General features: G+C 38.3%; 1 protein-coding gene across 1 annotated transcript; it reads left to right on the forward strand.

The window, feature by feature from the left end:
• Nucleotides 1–12,367: 12,367 nt before the first annotated feature.
• sat2a.1 (spermidine/spermine N1-acetyltransferase family member 2a, tandem duplicate 1) lies at nt 12,368–17,041 on the forward strand. Its single transcript, XM_051429537.1, has 6 exons — nt 12,368–12,581; nt 12,887–12,938; nt 13,380–13,463; nt 15,752–15,853; nt 16,007–16,047; nt 16,261–17,041. Exons 1-6 carry the CDS (start codon nt 12,519–12,521, stop codon nt 16,426–16,428), a joined length of 510 nt encoding a protein of 169 aa, XP_051285497.1. The 5' UTR covers nt 12,368–12,518; the 3' UTR covers nt 16,429–17,041.
• Nucleotides 17,042–20,286: the final 3,245 nt, after the last annotated feature.

The following is a 20,286-nucleotide window of genomic DNA, read 5'->3' on the forward strand; positions in this document are numbered from 1 at the left end:
GGTGCCCAGAGGATGAATCCTAATAACTTTGGTGACTTTTCCTCTAGCATCACCATGATGTTAAAATATCTCGACAGCTACCGAATTATTCAGTGAAATATCAAAATCTACTTAATGGATTTGCACCAAACCTCGTACAGGTATTTGTGGTTTTCCAGACAATATATTCTGATGACTTTGGTAATCCTTAATCCTATATTTGCTTATTGTTCCACCACATGGTTGATATTTTGCTTTTTCAGTAAAATGTCTTTATAATTATGCCAATAGGAAAAGATAACAATGTTCCCATCTAGATTAAATGTAACCAAATTGATTTAGCTCAATGCAACGCTGTACCAAACTACAGCCACACAGAACTGCTAGCATAGCTGTAGACTCTATTACTCTGGATCATATTCAATTCAATTAAATTTTATTTGTATAGCGCCAATTCATAACAGAAGTCTCGGGACACTTTTCAAATAGAGCAGGTCTAGACCGAACTCCTTTTACCATTATTTCCAGAGACCCAACAGTACCACCATGAGCAAGCACTTGGCGACAGGGGCAAGGAAAAACTGCCTTTTAAGAGGCAGAAACCTAGGATGGATGGTCGTCTGCCTCGACCAGTTGGGGTGAGAGAGAGAGAGAGACACAGACAGACAGACAGACAGACAGACAGACAGACAGGGGTGCACAGCAACAACAGTAGCATTCCTGGTACAAAAGAATTTTCAGCTGTGTAAATCATTAAATCAGTCCCTCAGATATGGAGCAAAGCCTTTTCTTAAACTCCACAATTAGCCACAAGACATCATCATCAGTGGGTGTGGCGCTATTACAGACACACCCAGTTGTTCAGAAACTAATTGGCAAGCGTTAATTTAAATGTCTTGACTGTTACTTGTGAGTGAAACCAACAAGTTTACAACCCTCTCAGGAGGTTATTACAAGTCAGTGTGAAGGAAAATGGCCGGTTCAAGAAAGCACATTGCAACACTTCTTGACAAAACAGCTCCTTGAATGGTCAAAGTCAACACAGTTCACAGTTGAGCTGGGGGGGAATTTGGGGATTTCGAGGACAAAATCACAGAGCGTACCTGAAACTTTTGTGGATGAGATTAGCTTTTCATTCTCACTAACCTGGAGGTTATTATGTTTCTTATAAACCAGAGAATCCTAACACCACTTTTCCAAGAAGTAGGTTTATTGAGTTATCTGGTACACGTTATTTCTTAGAACAGTTGCCATCTTATTCACAGGGTTGTGACCTCTGTTCTGGTTTTCATACAGTGTATACAAATACAGAAAATGTAGGAAGTAAAATTAGACTACTTGAGCTGCCATCCATTCATGGTAGAAATGTTTTATGCTCAGTTCCCTTTTTCTAAACTGCTCTAAATCAAATGTCACTGGCATTTACTGATGTATATCTACGCTAGCTAGGCTTGTCAAGAATGAAGGCAGCGTTCCAGTTTGCTATCTCCGAGTCTTATTGAAGCAAAAGGCACATTACAATCTGTCCCTGGCACCATTTCAGCCAGTGCTATAAAAGGAATGTCATGAACCTTTACCCTCATATGATAATAACTGGAACTGTCAATCACCTCTAGCTACGCTGCAAGTGCGTGTGGCAGCGTTGGTCTGTTGGCTGGTCGGTCCACCAACTGGTCCAGATTGAAATATCTCATCAATAATTGGATGGATTGGGACAAAACCATGCTTGGTCCCCAGTGGATGAAACCCCCAGACTTTGGTGATCCCCTAACCTTCTCTCTAGCGCCACAATAAGCTTTTAGTGAAACCTGACTTGAAAAATTACTATTTAATTTAGCTATAAATTTAGTAAAGACAATCACGTTCCCAATGAAACAAATTGTAGTTACTTTCATTATCTTTTAACTTCTTATTTAGCGCTGTCATCAGGTCAAACATTTGATATGTCCGTCCAATTTTATTCATTTTGTTTTTGGTTTATCAACAACATACCTAAGCAAACATTCCCATTATAGGCTAGTTCATGTTTAGTGCTAAGTAAACCAAGATGAACATTATATAATTATAAATACTATTAACATCATACTTGCTAAACATTAGAATATTTGCATTGTCATTATGAATGTGTTAGCATTTAGCGTAAGTAAGCACCACTGTGTCTAAGTATACCCTCACAGAGCTGCGAGCATAGACCCTTAGTCTTGTTATAATACTACTGAACAAATTAATATTAGACTTATTATATATGTTCCCACGTATTAAAATGCAAATAGAAATAAATCATTGTTCAACAGTTTTAGAGGCAGCCTCATTAAGTTATTAGTCGTGCGTAGTTTTTATGGTTAGATGGTTATTGGGTTGTTTTAAAGTGTCAGTTGTTTCTCGATAAAATCTTTTATATAATTGTCCCAATATTTTTTTAATTATATATATATATATATATATATATATATATATATATATATATTAAAATGTTTTCTGTTAAACTCTGATCTTGTGGCATATCTTGTCTTAGTTGTTTGTCTGTAACTCATTGTTATTGCTGCTTATCTTGGCCAGGACACTTGTGTTATTCGTTCTTGTGTCCATGGAAAACATGGAAAAATACTTGACTCAAGAGAAAGAGAAAATGAATGATGAAATAAAGCTACAGTCAGATTTAGGTCAGTTTCTATGGTCAACCATGCAACATATAAGTGAAACACATTGACCCGATCATAAATATAATAATAAAAACCATTATTCTATTTATTATATTAATTTAAAGAGAGTTAACAACATGTCTGATTCTCACTGCAGTGTCTATTTGCCAATCTCATCTTTTCTTGTCACACCAGTTTCTTGTTATTATTTACTTGAATACCACACATACCCATTGCAGTATGTTCCAGCAGAGCACCTACCTGTAAAGGGAAGTTGGATGAGGCGTGGAGATATAAAAACAGGAATGGTAACTGTAGATTTATGGGTTGCTCTTCACTGTTCTCAAATATTTACTACAATAGAAGAACATGATACGAGGGGTTCTTTTTTTTTTGTTCATGTATGGTATGACAAGTGTCCCGTCTGACAAATGTGTTAAGGTGCCATACATACACTTCAGGTTTTGTAAACGCAGCAGAGGTGTGTTGCATAAATCCATCTGTCAATCTTGAGCTGTTACATGTTTGGATTGGAAGCATGACTTTGCTTTTTCATGGCAAAGTACGGCAAAAAACAATGACAATGCTGATGTTCCAGTAAGTTAATGGGTTACCTAACTCACACACTTGTACATAATTGTTGGGATCACACGTTTATATTCATTATCATTCTCAGAAATAGGACATAACTGGTGTTATGAAGAATTCAGACAATGAGAGATGATTATATTCATGTGAAACAGTAAGAGAGTGAGTGCGAACAATTAATGTCACCGTTTATTTGCATATATGTTTGAGTCACTCAAGTAACAATAGCTGTTCTTCTAGTGAAAGCGACCGAATTCAATCATGTAAATCTACAACTTTCTTTCTGCACTCCCTGGTTACACCTTCCCGAACAAGTACTACAGGCCTCTGGTTTCACAGAAGGAAATGGCTCAGTTACTCAAAGGACAAGTGATCGGTGGGAGTTCATTGTGTCTGCTGGCCTAAGAGTCAGGTTTTCCTGTTATTCGTCTGATTTCAAAGGAATCGAATCTGAGGAAATTACTAAAGAGGGAGAAAGCATCAAACTGTGTGGCTGCTACATTTGGAAGTACTCATGATAAATTGTGAATCCATAGTCGGAGAGGTTTTACATCTTGGCTTTATTGGTACTTAAAAACCTACTTAAGGTCACGCATCCCATGTTTTGGCTACTGCCCAAGCTTTGATGCATCGTTACAGTAAAGCTTTAAGAGGGAGGCGATTTCCTCAGGATGTTTCCACAGTATGTGCCGCTGTGTGTTTGGAGTTTAGATACGCTACGTGCATGTCACAGGCTACTGGTTTTGTGGAAATACAGGAATATGTGGAGCTAATAGCCATTTGTTTGTTTACTGTTTGCAGTCTGTGAACATAGGGTGTTGACAAGGTAAACACCGCAGAAACCGCAGGTGATTAAAAATGTCTGTGTTCTTTTTTTATGACCTGTGCTTAGATAATAAAATATCATCATACAACATTTACAATCAATCAGATGCAAATGACTTGAAGTGAATTGTTCTATTTCCTTTGTTTTTAGATGACATTCCTGATCCCCAGAGAATGAATCTCAATGACTGTGATGATTCCCTGACATTTCCTTTATATCATTATCACAACATCCAGTATAAAGGTTGCATATCCAACGAAGGACTTAATAATACAGAAGTGCCTGTGCAGCAATTGAGTAATTATTAAACTGAACCCAAATTTCACTCTGTAGCCATACTGTTGTAGCCAATTTTGATGTGTCCTATATGTGTGTGGTGAGTGTAAATACTCAGTAACGTACCTCACATAGGGAAGTCACAGTTGGACAGCGGTGGAAAATAAGGAATTGGGAAGCCACACAGTTTTTCAATGCGAGGTCGGTGTTCGTTTGTGTTTTCTAGTAGTTTTTAAATCAGTAAATAAAGTGTTAAACACATCTTAATTTCTTGGTAGCAAGAAGTGGCTTTTTTGTGGTTTGACTGCCACTATTAGCATCCATCCCATATGAATACCGCATTAGTGCTAGTACGCTAAACAACGATGGTGAACATGAGGACATTGTTGCAATAAGCGTGTTACCGTGCCAACGTTAGCATTCAGCTCAGCTGTGCTTAAAATACAGCCTCAGAGAGGCGCTAGCACGGCTGCAGACTGGTTTCTATTTCTATTGTTTGGGAACAGTTTGGCTCAAGTTTTACTTCCTTTTACCTTCTGATATCAGCAACAACAAACAAACTGGGATGTATTTAGTTAATGTTTCAAAGTTTAACATGGTTTATATCAGGAAAGGCCAATCTGCATGCTCACCTGTGTGCAAATATGCAAGACAGCTTAACATTTTCACAGTAGCCCTAAGGCTCGTAGGAGTATTCATACGCTTTAAAACGACTTAAAAGTAATGCGTGTTTGCAGTAGCAACAGGTTTACGCGTAAATCTGTGTTGTGTGTAAACTAGACTGACCTCAGCTTTGACCTGCCCTTAAGGCTAAAACAGGATGGGAATTGTCCCTTATTGCAATGCACAGACCTGGGGATAAAAAAAAAGGAAGCTGGAGGGTTCATTGAGAGGTTATCAGTGGAATAGAAATATGAGGTCTGTTAATAACACCTTTTTTGTTTGAGTTGTGAGTGAATGGCGGTAATTTATCCCAGATTAGAAGCACAAATGGGATGTTTGCCAGTAGTTTACTGAAAGTGAACCTGGAGCCTGGACACTAACATTGAGCTGTGCCAGATTATGGAACTTCTGGTATTTCCTTACAGGAACGCTAGTTGTCTATTTATCTTTACCGAAAACGTACTGCAGCTGTTATTGTTTAATCTTCTACTGCGCGTCCCACTAAGTCAAAGTCCCATGGTGAGCAAGTGGGCAAGTGACCTGACCTTCACGGGAATCACATGACTCAGACCGTCTGAGGGAAGTTATGAGAGGCAGGCCGACCAATAAAACACCGCAAACAAAAAGCAACATCTGCCTGACTGCCTCTACACATAGCCGGCTGCTGATGTCCTAATAAGGCATGTTAATGGGCCCATGTGGAGCAGAGGGAATGACACTGCGTCTGCTTTTCTCTCCTCTAGTTATCTTTACATGAGGATTGTGTCAGTCTGCTGATGAGCTAATTTCCTCCCCCCCTTTGTCTGACTGAGATAACTGTTTGGGTTGAAGTATAACATCAGAAGACCAGATGGGAGGAAGGGTTTGTCTGGGGGAATTCCTTATTTTCAAGTTTTAATGTTTTCATTTTTTCTTTTTAGAATTTTAGAGCCATTTACAGCAGGAAACCTTATGCCAACCTATTATGTAACATCCTAGAATAAATCAAAAATTAGACTTTAATGTTTTCCCTTGTGACCACTGTATTCCCAGAGTGAGCTATTCATGATAAGCAGAATAGTAGGCATTGAGCCACTTGAATAGCTCTTATCACAATGCTTTGCTGTGCTTTGTATTCATGTACAGACACACACTAATGAGGTGAAGTAGCTAATTATGGAGGGCACTTATTTTGAAAGCAAAATAATGTCCAAAAATGGAGTTTATGGAAGCTGAAGGAGGGAGGGAGGAAGGTGTCAGCGCCGAAACCTCTTTTGTTTTGACTGTATTTCAGTCCCTTCCACTGACGTCCTTTAAGCCTCTTTTAGCTCTTTTTTTTAGAAATTGATAAATGTGGCGTTGACTGCTTTGTTGTAGAAATGCTCTCGAGCCCAGGGACCAATCAGAATCTAGACTAAACAGGAAGAGGAGGTGGCTTCCTGTCCAGGCACTGAAGGAGCTGACATTATCCAGTATGTGATTCTACTCAATCCCTATAGCAGTGTACTGGGACAACTTTCTCAAACAGTCAGAGAAACAATAGTTTGCCAAAATCAAATGAAGCCAGGTCAAATTGTCCAAAAACTGAATAATATAAGATTTATTTTGACTTAAAGGATAAAAAAAAAGCACCATTTTCTTTTAATGTCACCAGATTGCATGCTTGTTTTTCTAGATTTGTGGGTGTCTAAACTAAAACTAAACTTCTAAATGTTAAATGACCTTTAAAAATGCAGGTTTAAATGTGTACCTTTCTGTTACAACACCATCTTGGGTTGTTTTAATGACGCTACAGAACTTGGCTGTAAAGTAAGGTCTGTAAATTGGCCTGCTAAAGTTGGCACACAGACTGCCATCTTTTATATTACTTCTGAGGCGTGAATAATGTCAGTCTTATGTTATAAGTAGTCTATTCATTTGTGCCGAAAAGAAATGACAAGACCTTGGCTTTACTCCTCTAGCGCTGCATCATAGACATAATACTGTTCACAACAACAATATCATGTCCGGAAGTGACAAATGACAATGTTGTTGATGTCCTGTGAAATCCTATAGGTCTTTAAATTGTGTGTGTTTAAGAGGTTGGATAACTTTCTCAAAGGAACACCTAATCCTCAACTCAAAAGTCTATCTGAAAAATTTAAAATCACCAAATTTGGAGATATATACAGTGCATGATTTTCATGGCAAATATGATCTCATTCTGTAGTTTTCTATGCAGAAGAACACTACTGACTTATATAGGTCATGTATCACTTCATCTGCCTTTCTTATTGTCTCGCTGAACTGTTCCGGGTCTTGTGGGTGGGAGAGGGGAAGTAAAAAGGGAAAATGTTTCTTTCACACACTATGTTATACATATTCTGTTTATTTTAAGAAAAGACTTTGACCAAGAAAAAGAAAAAAAGATTAGGTCACCTCCACTGCAATAATAGAGGAATAGTTAGACGTTTCCAAGCGTTACATAAGAAAATTAATACCACTCTCCTGTCTGTGTGGACATCTACAGGCAGAAACCAGTTAGCTTAGCATAACATAGAGACTGAAAACAAGGGGAAACTCGCTGAAGATAACAAAATCCAACAATTAGCACCTCTTGTCAGGACCCAAGCCGCACCTCTTGCCCAATCAGTGCTGTGCATGTGTAACTCTCAACAGAGATGAGAGGAAAACACGACTATCAGCTCTGGAAAAATGGTGTGTTATGATGCTAATTTTTTTGATGTAAAAATTCCTTACCTCTCAGTATTAGTTAGGGTAGAATAAATAACTTGGCACAACTTTTGGTTACTTGAGAACTATGCTAGTGTAACCACACTCAGTTACACTTCACTGTAACTGTCTGGTCCGAGTTACCGTTCGACTCTGCGTTGTGTGGAGAATGATGAAAGGAGGTGCTTTTGTCTTTTTTATGTTGCCATTTATTATCTGAACAGGAGCAGAATATGTACCGGTCAGTAATACAGTTGGCTCGCTACAGGCAGCTCACACACAGCACACTACCATTATACCAGCATTATGCCATTATTTGAACAGTTTAGCACATTAATTGGCATTAATAAACAATATTTGCACACACCGCTGCACTTGGAAACACCTCGGGCACACCTTGTGAACTGCCAGTGGCATTTATCCATGTATCTCACTGCTTCTGAGAGAGGGCACCTTCGAGCCAGCAAATCTACATAAATAAATGATGCCAATTATGGCGAGTGGAATACCATACTACAGTACATATTTGTCAGATATATGATGTCACCATATCATATACCGTTTCAGACTGCATCCTGAAGAAGTTAAGATGTGTTTTTAAAAAGTCTTCATCAAGAACATTCAACTACAAGACTTCAGGAGACCCCCCCTTAAAATGTTTTTTTTTTTTATGATTTTGAGATATATGTAATACAATTGGGTAAATCATCAGTGATGTAACTTGGGGTCATGAGGTGTTTCCGGTCTTTCACCATCAGGCACCCTCGTTCAGGAGACTCACATACTGTTTCCAGTAACAACAGTACCCCACAGACCACAGGATAATCTCATTTCTGTTAAAATACTACTTCTGCATCAAAAACCAATCTCTAAATACGTATGGACACCAAAATCACCAACCATCATTTTCTCAGGGTTTTTGTAGTATTTGTCAGACATTCATATCCCAGTGAGTGGCCCCACTCTGTCTTACTCACAATACTGACTAATATTGTCTACAATGTTTCTGCTTCTAGCTGCCTGTGAGTCCTCAAGTGCGTCTGTGAAAACCGTTAGGGGTGTCTAACGCACGTCATCAGCAGCGCCTGCTGATGAAAACGGTGGCAATGCTCTGGTTTTTCTGCTTGCGTCGTATGAAAGGAGCCATTAGTCAGCCTTAAAGAGCCACACCGTCTTGCTGGGGCTATTAATAGACACACAGGCAGTGTTATTTTTTTCAGGAGAGAGCTGGCTAAAATCCCCCTTTCTCTGCTCATTTCCTCCCCACCCTCCAGTCTGCAGAATGCCATGTACTGTGACAAATCTCTCATAAATGTATTTTTAACTCCGAGCAACCACATTGGTCTAATTACACTGTGTGTATAGAATCAACATATAAATAAGCAAAGGCAGTGAGGTACACATAGTTATAAGTATGTTGTTGAAAATTCTAAACACTAAACTTGTAGAAGTACACTTTAAATACTTCATGTGGGGATTGCCAGTAACCTCCTCCCAGACATTTGACTGCTGAATCTTTCATCAGTTATTAGTTTAAACCAGACTTCACACATAACTAAACCAGCTTTTTTTTGTGTCATCTGGTTTCACTTAGAATCATTACACTATTCTTTAACCAGACGTTCATTCAAAGATTAACTTGCGGTGCTTGGCTCTGTGAAGAGATACAGCGATGAAAATACGTCATGAAGTAGTCCATAAACGCTGTTGTAGATCATATATTTGCTTTGTATTCTATGGAAACACTGCGAATGGAAAATGCAAATCCTGAAGGCTTTTGTTTTTGCGTAAGCACAAAGGTTTGGCTTGAGGACGTGCGTCACTGCCTCAGCTTCACAATATGGGTCTCAAAAACACTGTTAAAAGAGTTAAGAGTTAAAAGACTGATATTTTTTAGGCTGTTTCACTGGCTTTGTGGTGTAAGATGCATTTTATCTAATAACATCCCCAGTTCAATACCAGCTGGGAACCTTTGTTGCATATCAACTTATTAGTACTATTCTAGTACTAATTTTGTTCTATTTTAATTTATTTTATTTATTTATTTTTTCATTTTCTGTATTTGTTTGGCTGGCTGCCTAACTATGAGTGTCACAAGACTGATCATTGATCATATGTCAAACATCATTGTCCTCATATGGTGTTTATACTCGTGCTTTCTCCATCAGTGTTGTGGTGAAACAGACAAACGGCACTGAGAATGACTGTATGTAAAATGACACTGGGAGGGGCTTGGGAGTGTTACCTTTGCCCTTAAGGTGGTGGGTGGGGTATAAGTTTACTGACATGCCTGCTTAAGCTCACCATTTAGCAGCTGGTATCAGAGAATGAGGTCATGAATGAGGAATTTTGATTGCACAGCCCCTCTTTTTATGAGAAAATGTCATTTTTCAATCTGACAAACTTGCCTGTTGATTTGGGGAAATTAATTTAACACGAGGAAAGTCATACCAACTCTAACTAGAAAAATGTAATTTTCATTACTTCATTCATTCATGTGATCATTACGTTTGCGGTGCATTACTTCTCTCAAAGCCATTCTCAGTTCCTTAAACTTAGCGCTCTGGGTGCTGGTGACTTGCCGTTATCCCTGTGTGAAACACTGTAAATTCATGAGATCATTCTTATTTCTGGCGCTGAAGTTCACAGTCTGATGACATGTCCACACTGTGCGTCATCACAGGCAGTTTTAACTAAATATAACCTCCCCAGGTCTGACACCTTCTGTGAAATTCTGCTTTATTTAGTGTTGGTGATTTTTGGAAGAAGAGTAAGAGGAAACAGGCCTCCACCCACACACAATAACCCACACAGAGGACAGTGTGTGTTAGCTTCATTATGAATAAAAATTCATCTTCAGCTTGTCTTTAGAAGTAATAACTCAAACTCAGTGTTAAATAGATACTTTTTGCCTACATTTTAGTTTAAAACTGTCCATTATATGTCTGTGTGCAGTTTGAAATTATGCTAAATGGTGTAGCTGTTTAAATCTTTAGCAGCTCCACTTAAAAGTTGGACTAATGAGAACAAAGTATTTATGCCTTGGCAGTGGAGGATGTGCAATATTTTGGCTGCTGATCCCACAGAGCTTTTACTTGAACTGCACCTTGCTAGGGCCCCCTAGAGGCTGCAATGTTTATTACATGCCCACAAAAAACTTGGATGGAGCAGATGGAAGAAAGAAAATAGAATGATTTTGCTCTTCTTATTTGGGAAAAGATTATCCTAAAGAAAAGGGGAAAAAAAATTAAAAGGAGTTTAATAAATCAAAGGGTTGGTGTGAGTAGTCTCAGCTAATTCAAAAAATTTATTAGTCTACTTATTTTGTGTGCAAAGTAAAACATTTGAGCCTGAGGGTGGCACTGGAAATAAGCACATGGAGTGTTTCAAATGGAAAAGGTTAATCCAGTGGGGAGTATAAATGTGCTCACTGAATGTCATGGGGATCCGTCTATTAGATATATACAAATAAGAAAATGTCCCCAAATGGCAGTCCTGGGTGAAAGATCAAGGGTCAACAGCAGGGGGAACTTTGATCGGAAAGTGGCCCAACACGTCAGTTCATTTCTGGCCAACAGTATTTAAAGTCATCCTCTAGGCACTATCTTTAGACCATTAGAGTATTCATTAGTTTGTAGGACAAATAGTTAAAAAAAAAACCCTAAACATAACTGTACCTAAGGCATAAGGTCTTGTGTCAGGGATTATCTGGTTCAGCCAAATTTCAAATTAGTGGATTTTTCCACTAGAAAAAGAGCACATGAATGAATTCATCCCTGGCTCTCTTCACAGAAAAAAAAAAAACAAGCCACAACATGATAGAATATCTAAAACAACCCAAAAAATAAATTAGTTACTTAATTAATTATATAATAATATAATATAATAAGTTATATTTTACTCTAGTAACTAATGCTTTAAAGATCAATTAAGGTCCAGTGTGTAAGATTCAGGAGGATCTATCGGCAGAAATAGAATATAATATTATTATAATAAGAATTACTATGTGTTTGTTACCTCAGAATGAGACGTTTATATCTAAACTCTATGGAGTCCGACATGTTTTATACAGTAGCCCAGATTTGACTTCTGGGTGTCACACAGTGGCATAAAATCTCCACCACCAACCAGCGTTTAGGCGGTGTTATTGGCAGAGCAACGCCTGCACACATATAAATGCTCACAAGAGCGTAGGTCTCTTGCATAGACTGAATATAGAGCCTACCAGAAACACAACGCTTTGGCGGCATCCATTGTTTTTAACAACCTAATTCTTATCTCGTCTGTGGTCTGATAAAGATAATTCATCAAATTCAACATCTCATATTGCTATTTTCCTCTTACTGCTGTCATATGCCATTAGAGCACACCAGCAAGAGGAAGAAGCAGTGTTCACTGGGTGCTGCCCCTCAGCATGTTTCCTGAAGTTGGCCAATTAGAAGAAAGTAAGCTTTGAGAGAAGGGGGGGCCTTAAAGAGACAGGAGCTAAAAAAAAGCTTGTTTCAGACAGAAGATGATCCACCGAGCTGCAAAACGACCATTATAAGTTAAATAAGGATTTATTTTAGACTGTGGCTCATGTAAGGCTAATTTAGGGTTGTCCCACAATAAAAATGTAGAACTGTAAATTAGCATAATAGGTCCCCTTTAATGCACATACAGTAGTCCACCCATGGTCACCTCCTGCCTGCAGGAGGGCGCTCTCAGCTCATTTCTCAGTCTGATTTGGTGAGGTTGAGTCTGCCGGTACAGCTGCAGTCCTCCCAGTCCTGTTTCCTTCACGTTACATCCGTCCAGATCCCACCGGAGAACCGCCACACTGTGAGCATCACACCATCAGACCCACCACGACAATGGAGTACTCGATCCGCGCGGCCAACGTGGAGGACTGCAAGGACATCGCGCGCATGATTGTGGTGAGACGACATGTGCGCGCGTGCAAGTGCAGCTGTATATAACTGGGAAAGACACAGCAGCCTATGACTCACAGGGTTACGTCAGCACTTAATGTACATGATGCTGCTTTTATTATCATGGAGATATTATTGGATTTACTGCCGTTTTATTGGAGCGCACATGTGTGCGCAGCTGCCAGCAGTGCCACAGGGGTCACAGGCTAATAGAGTGATAACAACTGACATTTTAAGGTTAAGGGATTGTGATGTTGCAGTTGTGATGTGGACAGTTAATGCAAACTGATGTTATTTTAATGTGTTCACAGGAATTGGCTGAATATGAGAAAATTGCAGACCATGTGAAAATCACACAGAGAGGTACTGTATTAAGTATATTAAATACATTTATTAAGTGTGCAGTTCTGTGCCTTGACCACGTTTTGTGTTTGACCTTCATGAAAAATAAGATGAAATCCAACTGATATAATGATGCAATATTCCTAGAGAGACAGAGGGTTTATTCTTGACTTGGAAGAAGTATACAGTCTCATAACAAGGCCCATTAAGTAGCTGTAATGGAGCTTTTGATTATATAACACAATCTCATGGACTTCTTGTTGTCCACCATATTTCAGAAGGAAATATTGTATTTAGAATTTTGAAAAAAAACACATCATCAATATATTTAGCCATTCAACAGTATATAAAGTGGTTAAAATGTGCATCAGTAATAGTATTACAATAATATAATTACCTGGAAGGGATCATTCCACCTAACAGTAACTGTAACTTAACAGCGTGTTTGTATTTTATGTGCAGATTTGGAGCAGGACGGCTTCTCCAAGAACCCGTTCTTCCACGGGATCATCGCTGAGGTGCCAGAACAGCACAAAACCAAAGAAGGTGAGAAACCGTCATTAACACTGTTTATTTCACTTCCAAGTGTGAAACTAGCAGGCAGTCGTGTGTATGTGTGAGTGATAGAGTTGTACGCATTTGTATTTTTCATAAAAACTACCAAGATCCTCTCAAGACCAAGAATCTCTGTCTTAAAACCACATTAGAAGATAGAAATCAGCTCCTGTGATACTTTATCAAGCATGTTGTCATTCAGGCCTCTCTGGTTAGTGATGTAACAACAGGCAGTTTTACTACCTATGTGTGTAAGTAAAACACGTGTTGTGACCTCACTGTTTGGACTGTGTACCAGTAGTATGACAATCTCTTCAACGTGTCAGCCCGGAAATAAATTGCAGTGCAACAGCATTTTTTCTCTACTGTGCAATTCAGCTGATTAACCTTTCAGTTTCTGTAATCAAATATAACATTTTAAATTAAAAGGCCTTTAGCCAATGCTTAAAGTGCCACATGTAGTTAAACCATAGATCTAAAATTATTCTTTCAAACTGTTTTCCAGATGGAAATACTAATATCTTGTCTTGTTCCTAACCCGAACACTGGCTTAATAGAAGGCCTAGCTCACAAGGATAAATGTGGATTGTGGACTTACTACTTGGAGATTAGTTTGTTATTATGAAATCAAGAGGAGAGACAGATGTAATGTACTAGTAGTTCTTAAAGGAGCAATTTGCTCAGTAGTGGCACTTAGGGCAATACAAAGGTTGCTGGAAGATCTTGTTTCAGCACTCCCTTAAACATCAAAACATGACTAGACTGGACAGCTTTTGAAGTGTTTTTCACTGTGAGGCAAAAAGTCACACACTCACAAATTTCTTGCTGTTACATATTTATCTATGTGAAGGGGTCTTTCTTCATGTCCTTCTTCTAGGCCTGCACTATACTGAATTTAAACCTGTTTTCTCAGTGTAAACTCTCTTTTAGCTCTGTTTTTGGTCTCCACCAATTACTGAGGGAAATATCTGGTTCTTTAGCAGATAAATGTTCCCCTGTTTCCACCAATTGTTGCTATTTTTCTTTGCTGTTTGGTGCAGAACAGGTAGTGTACAGTGGCTTATGAAAGATGCACTGAGAGTTGAGAGTCAGCCTCTGTGGGTTTGTCACTATGAGTGGGCTGTTTCACAGTACATGCAGTCATTTGATCAGTTCTCACTATGCATATATTAATTAGAGCATCTTTAAGCTAATTTGCGTATCTACTATTCTTGAGATGCTGAGTTAGACTAAGCACAGGTGTAAGAAATTAAAGAAATGTTGATTGATTCCCAGTGTTTCCATATTATAACGGTTTATGGGCAATGATGCAACACATCCCTCAGAGCAGCTGCATTTTACACTTCGTCATCAGTCACCAGGTTCATCAGCCCATATTTATTAGCTCTGTTACCTAATGTAATGGCATCCTGCTGATGTGTCCTCTCTCCTTACCTTACATAACAAGGATAACACACTGTTTTTCCTTAGAATATAGTAATGAGAACATTAACATACGCTCTGCTGCCCAGCTGGGCCTTTTTCTTCCATGACACAGCCCTTTTTCCATACAGTCACCACTGTCCACTCTCCACTGGCCTCAGATATCTGACTCCATACTGAGGAGTGGCTGCCTATGTCTTTGTGTTTTAAATGACTAGCCCTGGATATCCTATGACTCTGATAACCGAGCACACTTATAGCCAAACAGCTTTTCCACCAACGTATATTTGCCTGACAGCATACTGATTACCGTGGCACCTATAATTAGCCTAATAACCACACAGAACTGATGAAGAAATGAAGAATCTGTGATGCCAGCTTGTGGTTACCATCCTGAAATCTAGCTGATAGCAGCAATGAACAAGTTATAGCAAGACGAACAACAAGAATGAACTGAATTCCTTCTGCAGCACAGCATATGTTCCAAATACCTTTTTAAAGCTGCACGTCAATATCTTTGTATCAACAATGGGTCAAATGACAACATGTAATGTAATATTAGTAGCTGCTGATGACGAATACACAGAGAATTACACATTGACCTGGGGGTGGGTAGGGGTCAACAAGAATTCAGACTTTTTTATGAAAGAGTATGAATAATGGCCGGGAGCTAAACAGCATTGTTGCGCTAATGGCTGGGAGCTAAGCTGAATTTCTGGCTTAATGTGGTATCCATGCTTCCAGAGAAATCCAATCCCATGTCAAATACCATGATATAGTGCAAACAACGACACAGAAAGTAATGCAAACATCATCTGGTGCACTGATTTCTCACACTTTTATCTTTTTGCTTTCAGGCCATACGAAGATAGGCTATGCACTTTACTTCTATTCCTACAGCTCATGGATGGGCAGAGCCATTTATATGGAGGACTTGTACGTGATGCCTGAGTTCAGAGGTACAGTACACTGTCTCAGAAATGTACGTGTTGCTATGGACAAAATATAATTTGTGAAAATAGCCTGGAAAGAAATCAGCCACAATGTGAAGAAAGCATGTCTGTACTGTATGTGCTGGAAATCTTAAGTAACACGTGGTGTCTGTCTTTCAGGGAAGGGGATTGGTAAAGCACTTATGAGCAAGGTAGCACAGGTGAGTAAAACATCAACCCATTACTTAACAGTTAAGAAACCTCTGGCCTTTTCTCTCTTTCTACAAAGATATACTGTATTTGTTTTGCTAGTGAAAAAAAATTAAAATAATGTATAATATGTCTTGGAGCTTGCATACCTTACAATTTCCATAACTTATGTCAGCACAGCAGTACTCATGTCTGTCTTTATGCTTCATATTGCTGCCCTGTAGCTGGGTCTGGCTGCCGGCTGCAACCAGCTCAACTTCACCGTCCTGGACTGGAACAAATCATCAATGGACTTTTATCACAGCCAGGGCTGCTTCGATATTACGGCTAACATGGGCTACCACTGTATGCGCTGCGAGGGAGAGGCACTGGAGCACCTGGCCCAACCCTAACCCTACACGTGACAGCATGACCTTTGCAACCATGAGGTCAACCCATACAGTGCAGGGATAGAGCACCACTCAGTGGCCCCGTTCCAAAACTTGACAATGACAATCATGAAGCCGATTTCTCGAAAAGCAGATCATTAAAATAACTGACAGTTTGTTAAGCCCCGCCTCCCTAGTTAGTTTAGTTTTCCCTGCTAGCGCAGCACTTATGCTGTTTGCAGTGATAACAGTGGCAGATTTACCACCTGAAATAAATAAAAAAATCAGACTTTAGTTTCACATAGAGGTAAACAAAAGCAGGCTTCTCATGTACAAGCTTTTTTTGTCGGTTGAAAAAAAGGCAGATTTTATTCGCTGGAGTTTACTAGTGTTAACTCATCAACACTGAAAATGAAAACCATGTAAAATACAATGGTTCATATATGATTTCATACTAAGAGACTGAAGCTAAAACTACTTGTTCCAGGCAAAAACAGCACAGCATCCTTGATGATCTATGTAGAAGACATGGAAATAAAGAGCCATATTTGTCTTTCAGTTAAGAGATAGTAAGCCATGTTATAGAATAGTATTACAGATAAAAATGCAATTAAAATTTTAATTGTTCTTATACAAACCTGTTTTGATGCTCACTCTAGATTAGCATAAATGTTTTACTGTTTGCATTTTCTAAGTTTTACAAGTGAAAAGGTTTTTAGATAGTGGACTAACACTGAGGTGTTTAACAAACACAAAGCTGTCTTGTATAGTGAATTGGCTTGAGTTGCTGGGGTAAAAACCTTCCCCAAACCAATTTTTAAACCCACACCACCACCAACCCAAACCAAAAACCAAAAAAAAAATTTTTTTTTTTTTAAAAAAAAATTAATTATTTTTTTTTTTTAAAAAATTAAAAAAAAATAAAAATTTTAAAATTTTTTTTAAAAAAAAAAAAAAATTTAAAAAACACTTAACCATTTTCCTTTTTTTTTTTAAAAAAAAAAACCCCAAAACCAATATAAAAAAATATCTTCATACTATAGCTCCACGCACACCACTTCAACATCTACCTGCTGTGCCTTGTTATGGTTCGAAAATGGGGTTTAACAAACAGTCAGTTGGCATATTATTTAGGGTCGAGGATGCAGTTTTAAGTATTGGAATGGGGCCGATGCAATACATTTAAATAGTACATAACCGAGGCACTGAAATCTGTGTATTGTGTGTTTCCCTTGTAATATGTTAATGACCCAGAGCACCTTTTGATTTCGGTGTTAAATGGATCAGATAACCTAACCTCTTTGCTTAGAGTGTGAACAAATTTAGAATATATGGGGCATGAGAAAGGACTAAGAGGAGTGTGCATGTGTGTGCTGTTGTGGGATTTTTAGAGAAAGTCTTAGCATACAGTAATCATCATCTAGAAATGAAGCCATTTTTTTGCACAGAAATACTTTATGCATTTCAAAAGCCAAGATGTTTCATTGTACGACTGTTGAAGAAAGAGCGAGTTTTTGGTATCTTATCCCTTTAAATCTGTGATAAACTATGACAACAGCAACCAAAGAGTCAGTCACCTCTCCCCTCGTCTTCCAGATGAGGAGTACTGTAAAGCTGTTGTGAAGCACAATGTTGGTATTTGCACTGTTTTTCCTCGGTTTAAGCTTCTGTATGAATGTACAAAGTTGTTGTGATGAAATTGTGAAGTAAAGGAATAACTTGGATTAAATATAAACCAACTTCCATACAGCCAAACAACCAACCCTCGGGGCTGGTTTAAAACGAAAATGCATGAAGCCTAGAATCAGACAAAAACAATCCATCTGGTGAATTTGAAAAATAAAAGTCTTGGACTGGGCTCAGGTACTGTATTTGAACCTGTCCTGCTAAAACGAAAGGGGCATAATTCTGGTCTGGGCCACAGTTTCATATCCAGTTCTACTCTTTTTTTTCTTTTCTTTTTTTAAAGGGAGCTTTTTGTATCTTGTCCAGCAATTTAATGAAAACAGCCTGAGTTGTGGGTTATATTTAGTTTGTTTTCTCCCACTCTAAACAAGTAAGAACCATTGACCCTCCTTTGTAGCTTTTGCAATATGCATTTCTTTTCATACTTTGTTTACAAAATAATTGAGTGAAGAATGTGTAGTTTTTTTTTTATCTGTGGGACATTGGTTAATGAAATATTCATGTATGCTTCGACGTGCAAAATCTACAGACTTCATTTGTGTGGAAAAGTACATTCAATATGCTGTTATTGCTATTACAGAGCACATGAGCCCCAAAAATCAATATAGAGTCCAAGGGTGAAGAGATATTTATAACCTTCAACTTCCCATCCGAATGCCAGAGCCAGAGCTATAAATTATACTTGTTCCCAGCATGGATTCCTCAAACTGTTTCAAAATCAAATCAAAGTTCAACTCTGATTTCTGTCACATCTTTGTAATAAATCAGACTTTTAGGAGCATTTTTTTTTCATGCAAGAGACGAGGAAACACTGCAGTTAAATGTTTGAAATGTTAATTCAGTCTGTAGTGAGCAGGGTGTGTATGTGATTAGTACACAGTGTATCAGTATGAGTAGAAAAGACAACCATGGAGATGAACTGAGTTTATTTTCACAACTTTGGGGCGGTTTAGTTGCCAGGAAGGGCCTAAGTGTATTCCCCTAGTGCACCAGTCACATGGTTAAGATATACCCAGTGTGTTCAATATGGAGTTTGTGCGGTCATTGATGTTTTCCGCCAGCAGAGGCACAAGTTTGTATGTGTTCACATGTCTGATTTTGCTCTGAAATGGTTGAAAATAAAAGTGGTCATTGAAACCTTATGAATCCAAAAAGTCAACTATTCGGAAATGCCATGCATTTTAGAGTTAATCCAGTGAGTTTTTAAAGGGCTTCATAAGATCAATTAAATCCCCTCAACCCAGAAAGGAGCAATACATTCCTTAAACGAAACATGAAAACCACCAAAAATGGATTTATAGGTTTTTAACATGACCAGGGAAATGCTGGATTATGTGACCACGACATAACACCTTCCACAGTTTAGTGTCATTTTGCTGTGCTAGAAATCCTGATACATTAGAAAATGTCCAAAGCCATGTCACCTTTTAGCCCAGAACCTGCATGAGAGTCAAATACTGGTTTCATAAAAGTATTTTAGGCTTCCTGTTGTCACCCATCCTTGAAAACCCAGAGTGTGTTTTACTGTTACTACTCGACTACCTGTTTGACTGCTGTGTTTGTGGAATAAAACCCATCAGACTGCATTTAAATAGTGATGTCTTCTGTGAATGTGTAACTGTATCCACATCTTAGTTCTCTTCTGTGAGTGAGTGTATCCATGTAAAGTAGTAATAATAATTTCGTAATTAAAATGTAAATCTAAAATTATTCATGTGGAAAACCAACTATGCAAATTGAAAACATATAGTATGAGCTTAAATAAATAATGCTTGAAATGGTTGAAATTATAGCCAGTATGCATTTAACCTTTAGGGTTCCTACTAACATCACCTGTCCCTTAAATCCCAATAAAGTCTGAAAATAAAATAAGATACACTATATTCACTTTGTGCTATTTATATATTGTAAAATCAAAGATACATACATAAAATAAAGTAAAACAAACATACAGTATGTGTTCTATATGAACAAAAGGAGAAAGAAATGACTGTACTAATGACTATGTATAACTATTACTATTAAAGAAATCTGTACAGAAAGTAAATTATGTTTGATTCTTAGATCTTTTACCTAATCGGGCCTTTAAAAAGTATTCAAATGAAACCATCTGAGAAGGGAAATTCACTGGAACTGTTCACAACTCAGTGACATGCCCTTCACAAAGGGGTTACAAGCAAAAGAGGCTGGGAAACT

The sequence above is a fragment of the Dicentrarchus labrax genome, unplaced genomic scaffold (genome assembly GCF_905237075.1).
Source record: "Dicentrarchus labrax unplaced genomic scaffold, dlabrax2021, whole genome shotgun sequence".
Lineage (NCBI taxonomy): Eukaryota > Metazoa > Chordata > Actinopteri > Moronidae > Dicentrarchus > Dicentrarchus labrax.

Excerpts from the sequence above, each read along its gene's own strand:
- sat2a.1 (XM_051429537.1), top strand. The coding sequence starts at position 12,519 with ATGGAGTACTCGATCCGCGCGGCCAACGTGGAGGACTGCAAGGACATC. Across the intron at positions 13,464-15,751 it reads ACAGCACAAAACCAAAGAAG|GCCATACGAAGATAGGCTAT; the intron begins GTGAGAAACCGT and ends TTTTGCTTTCAG. Across the intron at positions 16,048-16,260 it reads TTATGAGCAAGGTAGCACAG|CTGGGTCTGGCTGCCGGCTG; the intron begins GTGAGTAAAACA and ends GCTGCCCTGTAG.